The following is a 13,988-nucleotide window of genomic DNA, read 5'->3' as shown; positions in this document are numbered from 1 at the left end:
CTCAGTCGTTAAGCGTCTGCCTTCAGCTCAGGTCATGATCCCAGGGTCCTGGGATCGAGCCCCACATCGGGCTCCCTGCTCAGCGGTGAGTCTGGTTCTCCCTCTCCCTCTGTGATCTCTCTCGCTCTCTCTCAAATAAATAAGTAAAATCTTAAAAAAAAAAAAAAAAGAAATTCCAGGTGTTAGCAAACTGCTACTTTTTTCACATGTCTACACACTCAGAATAGAATGCAAAGGAAAATATTATTCTTAGTCTTCAATAAACTCCCAAAGGAACGTCTCACAGCTATTTACCTTACTAAAGTACTACCACTTTAGGTGGTAAATTCTCTTACATCTCAAGATAGTAAAAGATGAGAAAGTGATGGTTTTCCTTAAAGTAAGACTTTCTTAGGGCCAGCATTTGAGAGAGCCACTTATGTTCACAAGATATTCTGACTACCTCACCTTAGAAATAAACTTGCAGAAATCAGAGCTATCCCAATGGCTTAATAACTGTTTTAAAACACTGACTGAGCAATGGAAGGTATTGTTACTAACTACCCAAAATGCACCTTCTTTTCAAAACCTCCAAAATCAAACCTAAGAAAAATCACTGAGCTACTATCAATCCAGTTAATATCAATTCCTATCTTTAGGGAGTTTAACAATCCTTCCCAACAAGCATTTGTACCAGGCATCATGGTATCAAAGATGACCCATCTAGAAGCAGCTACATGCTCCTAGCAAGACCTTCAACACTGATTTAGTTGTCTTAGCATCCACTCTTGCTACCGGACACCAATCTACTGATCTGATGGTTAGTAACCCAAACGGTCACATTTTAATTTCCTAGAAAGTTAAGGAGTACATCTAATAGTTCCTCAACCTATTGAAGAAAGGGAAGTGAAAACTGCAAGTCCTCAAGTACCTACTGAATACCAAGAATAAAGTGACACAACTTCCTATCACATTTTGACCTCACAAGTATTTACTTCGATTATCCCATTTTTCACAGGAGGAACTCAGAGCTTGGAGAGGTTTAATATAAACACTGTTACTAAGTGGCAGGGCCAGGGTTGAAGGCCAAGGCCAGAGTATAAACTATTATCTCTTACTGCGAAGACCTGTGCAAGCAAGCCACTCTCAATCTAAAACTGAGTCACCTTCTATAAAATGGGAATATCTGCTAGAGTTATTACAAGACCGAAATGGTGTTCATAAAAGGGGATTATTAAAGTGCTTTTTACATACATGGTTTTTGATGATAAAGCAAGAAAGGTAAAATCCCCGAACCAGCAAGTCCCAACACTTCCAGAAACAGGCAGAATGTACTTCTTAGATGCCTCAAGCTAAAATTAGCTGAAGCAGTCTTCTCTATTTTTAGTTGGAAAAAAATCCCTGGAGCTGGGCCAGGTTCCCAGGCTAGGGCTTACCCAGTGGTCAACTTCAGACAAGCCAGAAGTCAATATCTAATTTTATACTGCTGGGAAACACTTACTGCTCGCCATATATTGGGGTTTTCTTACCCCAATTCTAGGCTTGCCCATCACCAAAACCTTCTCACTCCCAATGCCCACCATCCTGGAAAGAATGCTTGAGTTCAACTCATGACTGTGCCCTGTGACTTAGAACAAAACATATTTACCACCTGGAAGCTTTAGTTTTCTCATTTTAAGTAGGTTACTAATAATTTCTACTCACAGGATGGTATAATAGATCTAATTGAAGCACTAACCTTCCAACTGTGTCCTGAGCGCCAGGGCTCCATAGAACAACGTGGTCCCTTCCCTAAAAAGCCTCGTAGACCAACTGAGGAAACAGCTGTCTTAATCATTCATTCCAGTGCAATGCGAGCACTGTTTCATACAAATTTACTGTGAACTGCTGAGGATCACACAAAAGCACTCAGGAGGGCAAAGATCAAAAGGGGCAAACACAGCTAAGGTGACAATAAGTGGGGTCTTGAAGAACATGCAAATTACTAAATGATGTACCATGTAAGAGATTTAAGAAAACAAATAAAAAATGGGATGACAAAACAAATCCGGTCTTATTTTGTAAAATAGTGTTTTTGCTCTCCATGTAAATTACTGGGGGAAGGGGGGGAGGGGGAAGACACAAATGTAACTAGGGTCTGGGGGAAAAACAGTTTGACTAGCAACAAGATTGAAAGAAAGGAATGAGATTAGGAGGCTTTACTAACACCCGCCCCTTTTCCATCAGCTACGACCCTATACCACTACAAATCAAGTGGATCTGCACAGTTATTTCCTTTACCCCCAAGAAGACAAGACCACCAAGATGTGCATATACTACCAAATGTCATGTGGGCTTAGACCTAATACAGCATAGTAGCTTGTGCTCCCCAAGTGGACTTTGTGGATTCAAAATCTGGCTGCACCACTTGCCTGGATAAGTTAATTAACTTCAATCTACTTAGCTCTTCATCTTCAAATGGTAACAATACCTGCCTTCATAGAATTAAAGTGTGGTGTCAAAGTAGTGACACATATAAAGGGCCTAGCACATAGTAAATACTCCAAAGACACTGGTGAATATTATTTTACCATCATACTAAAGAATTCAAACAAAACTAACCCTCCCTATCCTTTCTTCATTCCTTTAATTTTGAGTGTGTCAAATGGACCCAGTGGTTTCCCTGGAGGTTATTTCCACACCACCTTCTGAATATCTTAACTTCGTTGACTAGTCTACTTCACTTCTAAGTCTTCCCATGATCTTGCCGTTTCTCTCTCCAACTGACTTCTTTACTGTTACTGCTCTCTGACATTTTTATTTCCAAGTTAGGAGAAATACGGGTTATAAAAACAAGAATGAACTATGTGGGAACGTCTTCCAAATTTTTAAAAATGTGAATTACAGCTATGTTATGAAGTTTGTGCAGTGAGTTATCATTTACTTTAAGGAACCTGGTATATTCACCCAAAATCTGTGACAGAAACGTATATAGTCAATTTCTGCCACTTCACTATTTCATATCTGCATTAGTCATGGATAAGGTAAAGACACAATTATGTCATAAAAGTTAGATAAAATGGTCACTGGTTGAATGTGTATTCACCACTGTACTAATACAGTATCAATCAAACGGATGGGTCAGAGGTGAGCCACACAGCACTGAATTTGACCCCACCCTAGACAACATCTGCAATTTGAGGGAAATTGAAGGGAATGCTTCCCAATGCTCCCTCTAACAGATATATGGCAGAAATTGTTAATGTACTGGATAACACCTTGAGACAGGTTGAAAATGGAGCCAAAAGGAACAAGAGAAAACTTAAAAATAATTGCAAATTCCTACACTTCAGGTCAATTATCTGCACAATGGGTGAAACCTAGCTTCAAAATAGTTCACATGTAAAGGTCCTAGTTGACTGCAAGGTTACTGTGAGTCAGCAAAGCCAGTAAGCCACAAAAGCTGAGCCTGCCAGAGAATTCATTTGCAGCAGAATCCGAAACTTGGAACTTGGTAACTATCCAATCATTTCCACAGGAGTCTGTTCACTTCTGGGTGCTACAGCCCAAAGGGCAACAAGGATGATGATCAAAACAACACTGAGCAAGGACCAAGTAATGAGAACTGAAAATGGAAGAACTGGAGTGGTATGTTCAACAGTGATCCAAAGGAAGTTTTATTATCTGTAGCTCCAAAAGGCAAGATTAAAATCAGTGATACTGTTCCAGGAAGGTTCAAACCAGACAAAAATTTTCGAGCCTCCTGAGCTAGCCCACCTTACAAGGCTACAAATCTGGAAGAATTCATTCATGCTAAAAGCTAGGTTGAAAAAGGTTGACCCTAATAATCTCTACATTCTTATCAAGCAAAAATTTAATTCCAGGACAGATTACCCAATTTTTAAAAATGCCCTCAAAGGCTAAGGAGACCCAGAGGTAATTAAAACACAGTTAGAAAATGTCTTTATTTTTACATTGGTGGAAAACTCACAGCACATTTGTTTCCAAGCTATCGTTTTTAAAAAGTGCATATAATAACTTAAAAAATATAAACTGACTTCTTTTTCTTAATTTAAATTCAATTAGCCAACATATAGTACATCATTAGTTTCAGACGTAGTGTTCAATAATTTATCAGTTGCTTATAACACCCAGAGCTCATCACAAACTAGCTTCTTCTGTAACCTCACTGGCCTCAGGTGTAAGTGCCATCATTAAGGGCAGGCAAAAGGCGAGAAGGGAGCACAGTACTGTTCCGCGACATTGTAACAGGAAATATAACTAGAAAAATATTGATAAAGCCAAATTCTGTGGATCGGGTTCAAGAAAGGTAGGCAACCAATGCGTTTAAAAAAAAAATCAATTTAGGGGCGCCTGGGTGACTCAGTCGTTACGGCTCAGGTCATGATCCCAGGGTCCTGGGATGGAGACCCGCGTCGGGCACCTTGCTCAGCAGGGAGCCTGCTTCTCCCTCTCCCACTTCCCCTGCTTGTGTTCCCTCTCTCCCTGTGTCTCTCTCTGTCAAATAAAGAAAGAAAGAAAATCTTTTTAAAAAATCAATTTAAATAAACAATGACCAGTCTTTCATAAAGTCTCGGGGTCACTTGGGATCACCTGAGTCATCCCGACCCTACGTGAGCTGAAAGATTAGCTATGGGTGTGCCTATAGGCTCCCAGCCCGAGGGGATTTTCGAGCCTTTTTTATGACCGTGTGTAAGATAGGTCACGTCCTAGAGCAACCATTTTTCCTGGAAATACTGAAGCAGCATCATAACAAGGGCAGGTGCCGTCCCAGCTACCAGGCATTGCTCAGGATCTAAGCTCCTCAGAGCTCCGAGGGGTCTCGCTTTGGGGAAGCACCGAGTCTTCCCCAAGAAACCCGCACTTCTTCCTCAGTATCCGCAAGGTCTGGGGTCCAAGCAGTCTGCCTGGCCCCGGCTCTGCGCGTCGAGGTCACCTCCCCGACCGTAAGGCGGCAGCCGGTGCACTGCGGCGTCCGCGCCCACTTCGGGACCGCCCCGGCGCGGGGTCCAGCACGCGCACGCGCGGCCTCCTCCGCAATGTGCAACCCCGCGGGGGAGGAGGGAATCGCGGCCACGTCACAGCCCGGAGGGTTCCAAAGGGGCGGGGCCTCCCGGGAGGCTGCGGCGCTCCCCGCCGGCGCGCGCGCACCCGCCCCCACGTGTCCCTGCGGCCCCAGGGAATATGGGTCACCGAGCCGAACGGCCTCACGTGTCCCCGCCCGCCGCCGCCGCCTCAGCGCCCATTATGTAATGCCGCGTCACGCGCCCGCCCAGCCAACCGGCGCCCGCGCGCCGCGGAACGTAAACACAGCGCGCACGTGGCTCGCGCGGCCCAGCCATGTGAGGGGGGGGCCGGGCCGGCGCCGCGGGCCGCGCTGCGGCGTTGCAGGAAGCCAGGAGGGCGGCCGTAGAGAGGCCCGGGGGGCGACGCGGGAACCGAGCCCGAGCCTATACGCACCGCGCAGCAGCCCACCCAACCAGTCCTGGGGTCACCCCCCGCCGCCGCCGCCACCCGAAGTGCCCCAACCGGATCCGAGCGCCCCCTCCGCCGTGCCCCCACCCTCTGCAATCCGGCTCTTACCCGCATTCACCTCCATGGTGCCCTCCGGGAGGGGACCGAGCCTGCCCGCTTCCCGCAGAAGTGGCAGCGCCGCCTCCGCCTCAGCGCCGCGCCGCCCCAGGCTGGAGGCAGCGGTGGTCGCGGGGCCCCCTCATGGGCAGGGCGGGCGGGGCGCCCGGAACCCGGGCCCCGCGGCCTGAGGGCGGGCTGCAGTGAGAGAGGGCGGCGGCGGCCGGCGAGCGGCGCTCCTCGCGGAGTCCCCGACAACAAAAGCGGCGGCGCGGCAGCTTCCTGCAGCCAGCGCACCGCGGCGGCGAGGGCGGCTGACGGGGAGGGCAGCTGCGACCATGTGACCCGCGCACACACCCCCCCCCCCTCCGCCCGCCCCTCGGCCGGCCGCTGCGGCAACTCCGCCCCCTCGCCGCCGCCGCCGCTGCCGCTCCTCTTCCCTTCGGTTCTGGCTTCTTGTCTACGTCCCCTTGCCCCCCTTCCCCGTTCTCTCCTCCCCAAGTCCTTTTTCCTCTTTCCCCTCCTCCCTCCCCTCCAAGCCGACCTCCCGTCTCGGACTGGGATTTCCCTCCATGTCCCCCTCCTCATTCCCCCCACTTCCCGTGACACCTCAGGTCACCTCGGATGGTTACCAAGGACCGCCCCGAGGCGCCGAACAGCCCGGCCTTTCGAGACCCCCGGCAGAGCCAACCCTTGACCTCCCCACAAGTTCCGCTCTCCTCCCGCCCCCCACCCTCCCAACAGACCGTTAAACGCTGGACTCTTTGAGGGTAGAGCCCATTTCTCTTCACTCTACACCCTTTGGGTTATTTCATCCAATCCCGTAGCTTAAATAGACGTGTTCTGAGGCTTGCATTTCAAACCGAGACCTCTCTGAGCTCCAGAATCCCACTCTCGGCAACCCTTTTGATTATGCCCCCTTGATGTCCCTTAAGCATCTTAAATTTAAGATGTGGACAGGTGTATGCACGTGTCAAAACTCAGTGAATGCACACTTAAGATTTGTGCATTTCACCTTGTATATAAATTTTACATCAAAAGAAAAAACTGGAAATAAAGGATATGTATGCTGAGGTATGCAGAGGGAAGCGCATTGATGTCTGCAGTTGAAATGTATTACAAAAGTAAGATGGGCTGATGGCATGGATAAATGGATAGAAGTAGATCTTATAAATGGGTATTCATAAAATTATTTTCCAATTTGCTCTTTGAACATGTCCAGTATAAAATGTTGGGGAAAATGTAATGTGTAAAACATTTTTACATGTGCCACACTCCTTCTGCCCCCCCCAATCCATTACACACACACACACACACACACACACACACACGTTGCTTCCCCATCTCAGTCTTTACTATATTGGCAAATCTGCCAGTTCCTGAAACCAGCAAATTGCATTTCTTCTGTCCTCTGTGTGTGTGTCTCTCTGCCTTCTATACCCTATTACATCCATTAACAAAGCTGAGCTGTTCTACCTTCGTATGTCTTCAATTTCTATCCTTCTCTCCATCAGCATTGCTGTTACTCTAGACCAAATGACCATCACTTCTTGCCTGGGCTACTGTAATAGTTCCCTAACTGGGGAGAGGGACTGTTCCTTGCATCTACCTACAGTCATTTCTCCCTCTCAGAGTGTCATTTTTTAAATGTAAATGAGATTACTCTGCTCAAAACCCTCCAAATAGCTTCCTATTGCACTTTGAGGAAACTCAAATGCCTTAGCCAGACCTGCAAAGCCCAGCACAAGCTGTAGGCCCTGATTCTCTTTCCAAGGCTTGCCTGCCACCCTCTAAACACTGTTCTCTAACCACAGTGCTCTCTTTTCTTCCCTACCTCAGGGCTTTATCACTCTATGTGATGCTATGCAAGAGTTCCCCAGGCTACACTTAGTAGCTTACTTTTTCATTTTATTTATCAACCACCATCTGTTTCTGAGGCCAGTATGAGCAGTCTAGAAGGAAGAAAAGAAATCATAAAAGAGGATACCTCTCTGAAAAGGCGACATACTGTATGGTTCCAACTATATGACATTTGGAAAAGGCAAAGCTATGAAGAGAGTAAAAATATCATTAATTGCCAGGGGTTGGGGAGGCAGAGGGATGAAAAGGCAGAGAACAGATGATTTTTTAGGGCAGTAAAACCGTTCTGTATGATACTGTGATGGTGGATACATGTCAAATGTACAACCAAGAGTAAACGCTGATATAAACTATAGACTGGATAATTATGATGTGTCATATAGATTCATTGGTGGTAACAAATGTACCCCAGTGGTGTGGGATATTGCTAGTGGGGGAGGCTGTGTGTGTTCATGGGGACAGAATGTATATGGGGAACTCGCTATACTTTAATTTTGCTGTAGATGTAAACTGCTCTAAAAAATAAAACCTATTTTAAGATAGAGGATAGTACCATTTAAATTTGAAAAAGAGAAGAATGGAATTGAAAACAAACCATTGCAGAGGAATGTCCCTTAAGCATCTTAAATTTAAATAAATGAAATAAAATCTGTGTCCATGAGCCTCATGTTTTCAAAAGGCCACCTCTTACCTGGGAGGCATTGTGGATAACTATCAGAGGCTATAAAACTATAATCCAGTTCAGTCACCAGCCACACCACTGACCACTGAAAACGTTAGGTTCATCAGTGCCAGAGGAGGATGCTGAGCAGCATCCGAGTTGGACAGTCCCCAGAGTGCTGTAGCTGCAATGGAAATTGCCTTTTGCTGCTGTCATTCCAAGGAACCTTATGTATTAACCCTGTAGAGTCCATAGCTCAGTCTGTAGGGATTCTCAGACTATTCATAGTGGATTTCTACCTACTCCAACTTCCAAAATAATAACTCTGCTATATGAAGTGACTGTGTCTTCGAAAGTCATCTGTTAAAAAAATGCAAATTAGGGGGTACCTGGCTGGCTCACTTGGTGGAGCATGCGACTCTTGATCTCGGGGTTGTAGGTTCGAGCCCCATGTTGGGTGGAGAGATTGCTTAAAGAATAAAATCTTTTTTAAAAAGGCAAATTATTTCCTGTGAAAGCTTCCTCATTAATCCTTATATCCCACTAACACCAGGGGCCCTGGGAAACTGAACACAGGATAGGTCAATCCGGATGTGGATGAAGAAGAGAAGGGCCTAAATATTAGAGTCCTCTAGTCCTAAGATCCAGTAAAATAGATCAAGTGAGGTACTGCGGTATGAGGACCTTGATGAAAGAGAGGTATTGGGAAAGAAGATGGAATTTTCTTTTAAGTTAAGGCCAGTTAAAAATGTCCAAGGTCATTGCTCATTTTAAAATGTTCTAATGAATAATGCTAGTTCCCAATACCATAATAACATTCCACTTTGCATTCTCTATGCCCTGGTTCAGGAGTTCTCAAACATTTTGATTTACACTTTTACAGTGATTGAAGACCACAAAGGACTTTTTTGTCAGATATATTTATCCATATTTACCTATTAGAAATGAAAACAGAAATGTTAAAAACACAAGAATACACAACATAAATGTCACAGAGCAGCGGCATCATCACATGTCAATGGCTTTGGGGGTTTCTTCTGCCATAGCAAATTGAAATTGCCAGGCATCATGATATTTGTGATGTACTTTCTTCCAGGCTCTTTTTTTCCTTACTGTTCCAGTCAAAGTACTAGCTTTTATATCATCGCTCAAATCTGCATCAAAGTATGCCTTTACTATAAATTTAAAAATTTGTCTATACTTATTTTTTAACCAGAAAAGTAGTTTAATTGAGGTGACTGGGTGGCACAGTCAGTTAAGCCTCCAACTTGATTTCAGCTCAGGTCATGATCTTGGGGTCCTGGGATTGAGTCCCGCGTCAGGCTCCAACATGGAGTCTGCTTGGAGTTTCTCTCTCCCTCTTCCCCTCCCCCCTAAATAAATAAATATTTTTTTAATATTATAACTAAGTAATAAACATTCAATTATGACATACATATGTATCATTAGGTAAATCATATTCTCATTTTATGTCTTCATAAAATATTCAAATAAATACAATATATCTGTGCATAGAAAAAATATCAACAAGATCAGTGATGTGTTTATGTGCAATACTAGAAATGATACACACATCCAACACACACTATAATGCAATAATAATATCTTACAAGATGCAATAGTTAAAGTGAAATATGGTCCTAGCAAAAGAGTCAAGTTTGCTTAACAGAAAAATATTTTTACACTGTTCCAGTTTTTAAATTTAAATTTAAATTATTTAAAATGGAGACGAACCATGAGAGGCTATGGACTCTGAGAAACAAACTGAGGGTTCTAGAGGGGAGGGGAGTGGGGGGATGGGTTAGCCTGGTGATGGGTATTAAAGAGGGAACATACTTAATGGAGCACTGGGTGTTCTACGCAAACAATGAATCATGGAACACTACCTCAAAAACTAATGATGTAATGTATGGTGATTAACATAACATAATAAAAATTTTAAAAATATTAAATAAAAATGAGGCACCTGCGTGGCTCAGTTGGTTGAGCAGCCAACTCGTGATTTCAGCTCAGGTCATGATCTTGGGGTGGTGGGATCAAGCCCTGAGTTGGGCTCCGCGCTCAGCATGGAATCTGCTTGTCCCTCTCCCTCTGCTCTTCCACCCCACTCACGCTCTCTCTCTCTCTCAAATAAATAAATAAAATCTTTTTAAAAATTAGATAAAATTTAAATTTAGCCCCTCAGTTACACTAGCCATGTTTCAAGTGTCAAAAGTCACATGTAACTAACAGTAACCATGTTGGTCATTACAGATTTATAAGGTCTTTCTTCCTCTGTCCAAGTCAGTATGATAAATTATCATTCTAGGAGTCTGTCCATGTTGTATAAGTTTTCAAGTTTATTGAAACAAAATTCTTCATATTCTCTTATTATCTCTTTAATCTCTATCAATTCTAGTTTCTCATTCTTAATTTTATTTGCACGTTTTGTTCTTTAATCAGTCCTACTAGAGATGTATCTAGTAGCTTCTTCAAAGATTTAATTTTGGGCTTTATTGGTTCATTATTTTTGTTTTCTACCTCACAAATTTCTGCTCTTTATCTTGATCTCCCTTATTCCATTCACTTTTAATCTGATTTTTCTAATTTCTTGATTTGGACATTTATCTCAATGTTGCTTCAGTTGACCAGAGTCAGTTTCTCTTATAACTAAAGAAACCTCATTGGTACAACGAGGTACAAAAACTGCTTTAACTCCTTCTCACCTATTATAGGGATTATTCTGGTTACTACTGCAGTGTAACAAATTATCCCAAACCAAAACTTAGTGATGTAAAATAGCAGCAATCATGGGGTGCCTGGCAGGCTTAGCCAGTGAGAAGCATCTGACTCTTGACTTCGGGGTTGTGAGTTTGAGCCCCACATTGGGTGTAGAGTTTATTAAAAATAAAATCTTATAAAATAAAATAGCAGCAATCATGTTATTATCTCTGATGGTTTCTATGAGTCAGGAATTTGGGGAGCCCCTGGTTGGGCATTTCTGACTCAGAGTCTCAACACTGGCAATCAGACAGTAGGCAGAGCCAGAACAGCAGGAGCCTGGAGCAGCTAGGGGCTAGCCCCTCCTTTCTCTCTCTTCAGTAGTTGCAGAGCTTCTCTACAGAGTCTGTCTATATGGGCTACTCCGGAGTCCCTCTCAGCTTGTTGGCCTCAGGGCACTGGACTGCTTACAACAGAGTAGGCCAGGGCTCCAGTGCAAGCATTCCAGGAAATTAGGCAGCAGTTGTTTCAATTTTTCTGACCAAGTTTCCGACGTCAGACAACATCGATTTCACTGCATTATTGGTTTGTAACAAGAGAGTTACAAGCATACCCAGGTTGAAAGGTAGGGCACATAGACCTCATCTCTCCATAAGAGGAACATCAAGGTCATATTTTGAATAGCATGTGAGATGGAATATATTGTTGCAGTTACCATTGCTCAAACCATTGTACAATTTTAAAAAATTGCACACGTACACAGTCCACCTTGATCTGAATACCACATTGCAGCGTCAAAAACTTAACATATATTTCTCAGGGTAAGCATTGTCATCCCCTCTACCTGGTAGCATTTTCTAAGTGTTGGTGTAAGGAGAAAGGATGCTCTAGAGAAAGGAATGAGTCAGATAACAAGTGGGTACAGAAAGGCCCCCCACTCCACAGGATGGTTCCACTCCATTGTTTTATTCTCTGTGCATCTGAAGGTCAATAGAATAACATTCAAATACAGACCCAGTCTCTTGTCTATTCTAAGTTCTTTATTGCCCAACATCAATAGTATCTTATGGAATTGGAATGGGACTGCTCCCTCAGAGGAGAATCTAGTAGGAGAAAGGGTTATGTCTACATATAATGAGTGCAAACAATACAACATGACATGGAAACCCTGGTTGAATTGAAGTGCTCCATTGATTTAATAACATACTAAACAGAAATTTGGGGAAAAAATAAGAATGGAAATAAAGAAGAAAAAGTTTCATGGCTGTTCAACACATTAAAATGCTATAGGAAACACTTGACTGAGTATTGAGTATTGATTATCTTCAATACTCTTTTTTTTTTTTTTTAGATTTTATTTATTTGCGAGAGAGAATGAGAGACAGAGAGCATGAGAAGGAGGAGGGTCAGAGGGAGAAGCAGACTCCCCGCTGAGCAGGGAGCCCGATGGGGGACTCGATCCCGGGACTCCAGGATCACGACCTGAGCCGAAGGCAGTCCCCTAACCAACTGAGCCACCCAGGCGCCCTATCTTCAATACTCTTTATCACAGTTTGAAAAAAAATCTACAATACTTCCTCTGGGGGAAAAAAGAAAGCAAAAGCATCAAATACAAAGAGCTAGCCCTAACAACAGGGCATGCTATATCGCTAAAGGAACAACACATCTTGTTGACTTTCTCACTCATCTTCCCATCTGATCTTCCTACTTTTGAAAACTCATCTAATTGAGAACCCCTCCCAGCAGTGGAATCTGTCCTAGTGTGACCCCCATTAACTGAACAATCTCCTAAGTTCTCTATCCCAAATTATCAGCAACACTCAGAGGGGACTTAGAGACTCGGGTGTCTCCCTTTCACCTAGACCAGCGGCTCTCAAAGTCTATAGTCACTGGATCAGCAGCAGCGGCAGCACCACCACCACCTAGGAACTTGTTAGAATGCAATTTCTTGAGCTCCACCCCAGGCCTAATGAATCAGAAACTCTGCAGCTGGTGCCAGCAATTTGTGTTTTAACAAACCCTCCAGATGCTGCTGCTGCACTCAAGTTTGAAAACACTGCTTATGAAGCCGGTAGCATCTACCGCCAGAGAATTGATCAGTCCTGTATTTCAGGGCTGTCGGGCCATGTGACTAAGTGTATAAGGCCAGTGGCTGCCCCCTTCTAGATTTTCTGTACCATGCCCCCAAATGAGCAGGACTTGTGCCCTGTAATAGGTATATAATATGACTAGATGGTATATGGCAGGGTGGGATTCTAAATGCAAAACCCACATTGCATGGGCTTCTGATTTCGGTTCTTCCTACAGACTCGGATGAATTTCTGCCCACAGACTCTAGGAGTAAACTGCTATTCTAATGAGTTGGTATGCTCACTGCTAGCAAGTCTTTACTAATTACCTATGGATTTATTTATCTATATTCTAGAAAGTCAATTTGTTCCTAAGGCTTAGACACTTCTTTCTGGCTGTGCAGGAAAAACAAAATGTCTTAATAGTGGTAACAATAGGATTGTCATTTAAACCATAGTCAATATCCAGGACCAGCTCTTACCTTCTGAATCCATATAAAAACTCATTCCTCCTTCTCATGATGCAGTTATATAGAAGAAAATTGGAGAAGACTACCTTACCATGTGCATCATAACCAAGAGACTGCATACTGATTTTTCATATGTCTGGATTCCATTGTTTTAAGGCACTGTGTTGGGACATCCAAAGACTTTACAATTTGTGACTAACATATTAGGCTTTTGGACTAGTAATGATCTTTTACGTATGGGTCTTCTCTCAGTCTTAGAAGAGAGGCCAAATGTAATTTTTTTAGACTAAGCCAAGAGGCACATAGGTTTTTTTACTACATCACTATTCAAAGTGTGGTCCTGGACCAGAAGCGTTAGCATTACCTGGGAGCCAGAATCTCAAGCCCCACCCTAGAGTTACTGAAACAGAATCTGCACGCTAACAGGAGCTCCAGGTGACCTATCTGCACAAAGAAGTTTGAGAAGCCCAGCAATACTACACCTGGGAGACAGAGGCTTTGCAGCAGGAGTGTTCTCTGGAGGGAAGTGGTAGGTAGCCTTCTCAAGATGTCCCCCAATGACCCTTGCCTCCTGTTAGTCACTACCTTGTGTAATCCCCTCCCCTTGAGTGTGAACTGTACCTATGAATTGCTTCTAAAAATAGACTATGGCAGGAATGCCTGGGTGGCTCAGTCAGT

The 13,988-nt window shown here is 43.9% G+C and overlaps 1 protein-coding gene across 1 annotated transcript in view; it reads right to left on the bottom strand.

The window, feature by feature from the left end:
- The window catches only part of NR1D2 (nuclear receptor subfamily 1 group D member 2), a 29,819-nt gene extending 23,966 nt beyond the window's left edge, over positions 1–5,853 (bottom strand). Inside the window, exon 1 of the mRNA XM_021678805.2 lies at positions 5,563–5,853. Coding sequence (XP_021534480.1) covers positions 5,563–5,578 — 16 coding nt within the window. The 5' untranslated portion in view covers positions 5,579–5,853. The remainder of the gene's footprint in view (positions 1–5,562) is intronic.
- Between the last annotated feature and the right edge of the window lie 8,135 nt (positions 5,854–13,988).

Source organism: Neomonachus schauinslandi, chromosome 1 (genome assembly GCF_002201575.2).
Source record: "Neomonachus schauinslandi chromosome 1, ASM220157v2, whole genome shotgun sequence".
In the NCBI taxonomy this organism is placed as follows: Eukaryota; Metazoa; Chordata; class Mammalia; order Carnivora; family Phocidae; genus Neomonachus; species Neomonachus schauinslandi.
Note: the sequence above shows the minus strand (reverse complement) of the source record. Positions and strands in the feature narration are given on the sequence as shown.